The sequence below is a fragment of the Pectinophora gossypiella genome, chromosome 26, assembly GCF_024362695.1.
Source record: "Pectinophora gossypiella chromosome 26, ilPecGoss1.1, whole genome shotgun sequence".
Classification (NCBI taxonomy): domain Eukaryota; kingdom Metazoa; phylum Arthropoda; class Insecta; order Lepidoptera; family Gelechiidae; genus Pectinophora; species Pectinophora gossypiella.
This window is the reverse complement of record NC_065429.1, coordinates 3,518,436-3,522,636: the sequence shown is the minus strand read 5'-3', so window position 1 is coordinate 3,522,636 and position 4,201 is coordinate 3,518,436. Positions and strand designations below refer to the sequence as shown.

The 4,201-nt window shown below is 35.7% G+C and overlaps 1 protein-coding gene across 1 annotated transcript; it reads left to right on the top strand.

Moving 5' to 3' along the window:
• The first annotated feature begins 514 nt into the window (after positions 1–514).
• LOC126378420 (uncharacterized) lies at positions 515–3,759 on the top strand. Its single transcript, XM_050026772.1, has 2 exons — positions 515–1,255; positions 1,864–3,759. The coding sequence occupies exon 2, from the start codon at positions 1,883–1,885 to the stop codon at positions 3,350–3,352; it is 1,470 nt and encodes a 489-aa protein (XP_049882729.1). The 5' UTR covers positions 515–1,255; positions 1,864–1,882; the 3' UTR covers positions 3,353–3,759.
• The last annotated feature ends 442 nt before the right edge of the window (positions 3,760–4,201 follow it).

Genomic DNA, 4,201 nt, shown 5'->3' with positions numbered 1-4,201 from the left:
TATGCCTTTTTCTCTTCCTTTCGTAGTCCTCAGTAAGCGACTAGGGTCGATTAATTCTTTCCGATATAAACGACGCCCAGAGCCGAGGTTGGCGTCCAACTTAAACTATGTTGTCTTAAATTTTGTTCCGGAAGAGAGCCCTCAGGGCTTCTCATTTGTCCGGCCTCGTAGTTAATCCCATATGCGTCAAATCTACAATAAGTCACGTCAAATAAAACAAAATACAAAAGTGGCTGCTACTGCTGCTAGTTATCTTCCGATTACTCGTGGTTCTGCCCACCCTATAAGTAATTCCGGGCGTGAGTTTATGTATAATATATAGGTATCTAGAAACTTCGAATCTAAAGGGGCCAAAGAATATTCTTCTTTGAAGGTTTGTAGGCACAACACTGCGTTCAAAAACGGGAATCGCTGATGTGGGACGGGAAGCCGCAAAACTCAAATGGAATTGGGCCGGACATGTTTGTCGCATGCACCCTGAGCGGTGGGCACGGATCGTCACGCATTGGGTGCCTCATGACCAGTGATCGGAATAGGTAGTGCAATTTGGCGGGATTGCGTGACGAAATCTTAACATGGACATGCCAACCGCGCGGGATTACTATTTCGATACGAGCTGGTCACAATAAAGATTATTAGGGTTTAAAAATGTTATATTACATTAAATTATTATGCAATTTAACGCGACTTAACTTAATTGACCGCCATATTTTTCCTTATTTCAAACTCAACTAAAATTCTTAGAAAATGTATTGTACGAATACAAAGGCACGCAAATTGCACTCTTGTACGATTAGCGATAAGATGCCAATTTGAAATGAATGCAGTGTTCTACTTTTTTTTTGTTGGCGGCATTTGCCTTTCAAGTGGCGGCGGCATGCGCTAAACAATAAAAGAGTGAAACTTCTGTACTTATTATTGTTTTTGCTTAACAAAGGCAACGACTGATAAGAGTACTAACATAAAGTGTAAATGGGAGAAAGAGACAATAAATCCCATATTTCTGTCTCTTTTTTGCAAAAGGGATGATGAGGTGATACGGCGGTGTTTGTTCACTCCTGTTCTTCGGTTCATTGAGTGCATACGTTGTGAGTTCGAGTTACTTATTTGATTATCTTGACGACATCTTGGCTTGTTTTATGGACTGACGAACCTCTGCATTTGTGATGATTTGGCTCTTGTATACCGGACTTCTGATTTTTGCGTGACTGAATTGGATTTGTTTATGAAAAGGACCATTTTTGGGTGAAAATCGGTAAGTACTAACATTCATATTTAAATGTGTAAGGTTTTGTTTGATTGTAACCTAGAAAATTACAATTAGAAATAGTTTTAGTCTATCAATGTTACTTCGTTGATATTGGTTTTATACTTGAATCATATTTAAGTTCTCTTGATTTGTCTCTATTGTTTCAAAATAGTACTTAAGAGTATTAAAAATATAAAAGGCAACAAGGTTTGATCCCGAGCCCTTTTTTAAAATACTTAGCTATGAAGACTTGTAAAGTTTTAAATAAGATTAGGATATTAAAATGCTTAAAGGTCTCTCCACAAAGAAAAAAGCTAATAGGATTTGAATAATATTTGGCTCATAGTTAGGTTGCTTTTTTAAAGATATTTTGAATGATAAATATATATTATAGTCTACGAAAAATTAAGAGGCCATCGTAATTTACTTTTAAAAGTACAAACAGTTCGATGCAAACTTTATGGTGCCTCGGAAGTCTCGGAATATCGCGGGAACGGTAATGTTATCTAGTATTGACTATAAATACAATATGGCTATTTATACAACAGGACTAACTTTTTATAAACATGTACTTCATGTTTACATAATAGTCTAAACGATTTTTTTCTTTTCAGATTACTCAGCTCAGACAACATGAGTTGGCGAGCAAAGGAAGAGACTGTTCAACGCTGGATTGAATCCTATCCTGAACTGATGTACGAGTCCACAAATCATACAATTTACTGTACGAAATGTGAGACTAACATCGGATGTCGAAAGAGCACCATCAAGAGACATGTTGAGGGAGTTGTGCATAAGGGAACACCGTCGATGTCTCCAAATGATTTTTTATTTGATTTTATAGAGTTCCTTATTCTCTGTAATATTCCGTGGGCACAAGTTGAAAACCCATCTTTTAAAAACTTTTTTCAAAAATACATGTGCTGCGCTTGTTCTAATCGAAAAAAGCTGCCCAGTGAATCAATACTCAGAAAAAAATATTTGGACGAAATTTATGCAAAGAAGCTTGCTACAATACACAGCGAGATTGTGGACGAAAAAATATGGATTTCATTGGATGAAACTACTGATTTCTTAGGAAGATATGTAGTGCACTTTTTGGTCAAACCTTTGAACTCTACAGCATCAAAAAAAGTTTACCTAATAGCTTGTAAAGTATTAGAAAATATTAATGGAAAAACAATTTCTCAGTTTGTCATTGATTGTTTGAAAAATCTGTGGGGTGACTCCTATGAAGATAAAGTGGAAAGTGTTCTTTTGTTATGTACAGACAGTGTTGCGTACATGTTGACAGCGGGGCGAGTTTTAAAACAACATTTTCCGAACATGAAGCATGTCACTTGTTTAGCTCATGCTCTCCATCGGGTAGCAGAAAAAATACGTTCTGAATATCCGGATGTAGACACACTGATTGCCAACGGAAAGAAATTTTTTTTGAAGTCTCCCAGTAGAGTAAAATTGTTAAAAGACATGTATCCCAATTTACCGTTGCCACCTCAACCAATAATAACACGGTGGGGCACTTGGCTTGCAGCAGCCTCTTATTATGTGAAATATTTTGACGAAATTAAACATATTTTGACATGTTTGAGAAGTTCAGAAGCAGTCTCAATAAAAAATGCGAAAAATATTATTAATAAAGACAATATTCGAAATGATTTAAATTTCATCGACGAAAATTTTAAAATAATACAAATAGCGTTGACAAATTTACAAAAACGCGATAGATCCATAGTCGAATCATTTCAAATATTTGATGAAGTAAGGTCAGTAGTAAATTGGAGTATGAGTTCACCTATACAAAATAAATTAGAAGCAGTCATATCTCGCAATCCGGATATTGATATTATCAGGACGTTTTCAGAACAAATCGCAAGCGGTTCAGCAACTGACGATATTTTAATTTGGAAATTTGCCCCGCTGACATCAGTAGAAGTTGAACGGACGTTTTCGACATATAAATGGATATTAAATGTTAAAAGAAATAGATTAAAGTTGGCAAATATGGAAAAGATTATCGTAATTTATTTCAATTCCACAGAAAACGAAAATGCTATTTCAAATGTTGAAGAAATTGATAGTGAAAATGAAGATGACGATTGAAGGAAACAAACTTTTTAATTCAATCGTTCGTTCGTTCGTTTTCTGTCGAATTGAAATAAATTACGATAATTACTGTTTTTATTTAATGCAAAGGTTAAATTAAATATTAATCAACAATGTTAAATTTCATTATGATTATCATGTGCTCATAATTTGGTGCCCGATAAATGGCAATAGGCTCGCCCCCTATATGCGACTCAAACATAGCTGGCGAGGAGTGGGTATTTTATACTTCTGCCTACCCCTTCGGGGTTACAAGCGTGATGCTATGTTTTCTAATGGTATTTCTCTGATTATGTTGTTAATTAACAAATGATTATTTTAACTTGTTGTCTACATTGTATGAACACTTTTATTCGTAACTGAATGCTTACACGTTTTACAATAATAAAAAAATATTTAAAGGACCAATGTTTTTTATTTCTTCCATACTTTTCACTTTAGAAATGATAAACATTTAAAATATAATACTTATAAAATAATTGTTTTCTTTTATAATACCAGTATAGATAGAAAATATCCGAAATCCCGCAATCCCGCAATCCCGCCGGGCGTATCCACACTAATATAATGTTTGAGGTCGTTGACCCTAAATTGCACTACCTATTCCGATCATTGCTCATGACGGATACAGGCGTCGTGGCAGACCTCGAAAGAGATGGCGTGACGACTTGGACGCTTGCCGGAGGGACTGGCCGGAATACGCACAGGACCGCGAAAAATGGAAAGAGGAAGGGGAGGCCTTTGCCCAGCAGTGGGATCTTGTAGGCTAGATTAGATTAGATTAGATTAGAAGGTATAATCTTGTTATAAAGAGAATACCGAACTGAAAATGAGAGTTTCAGGGAT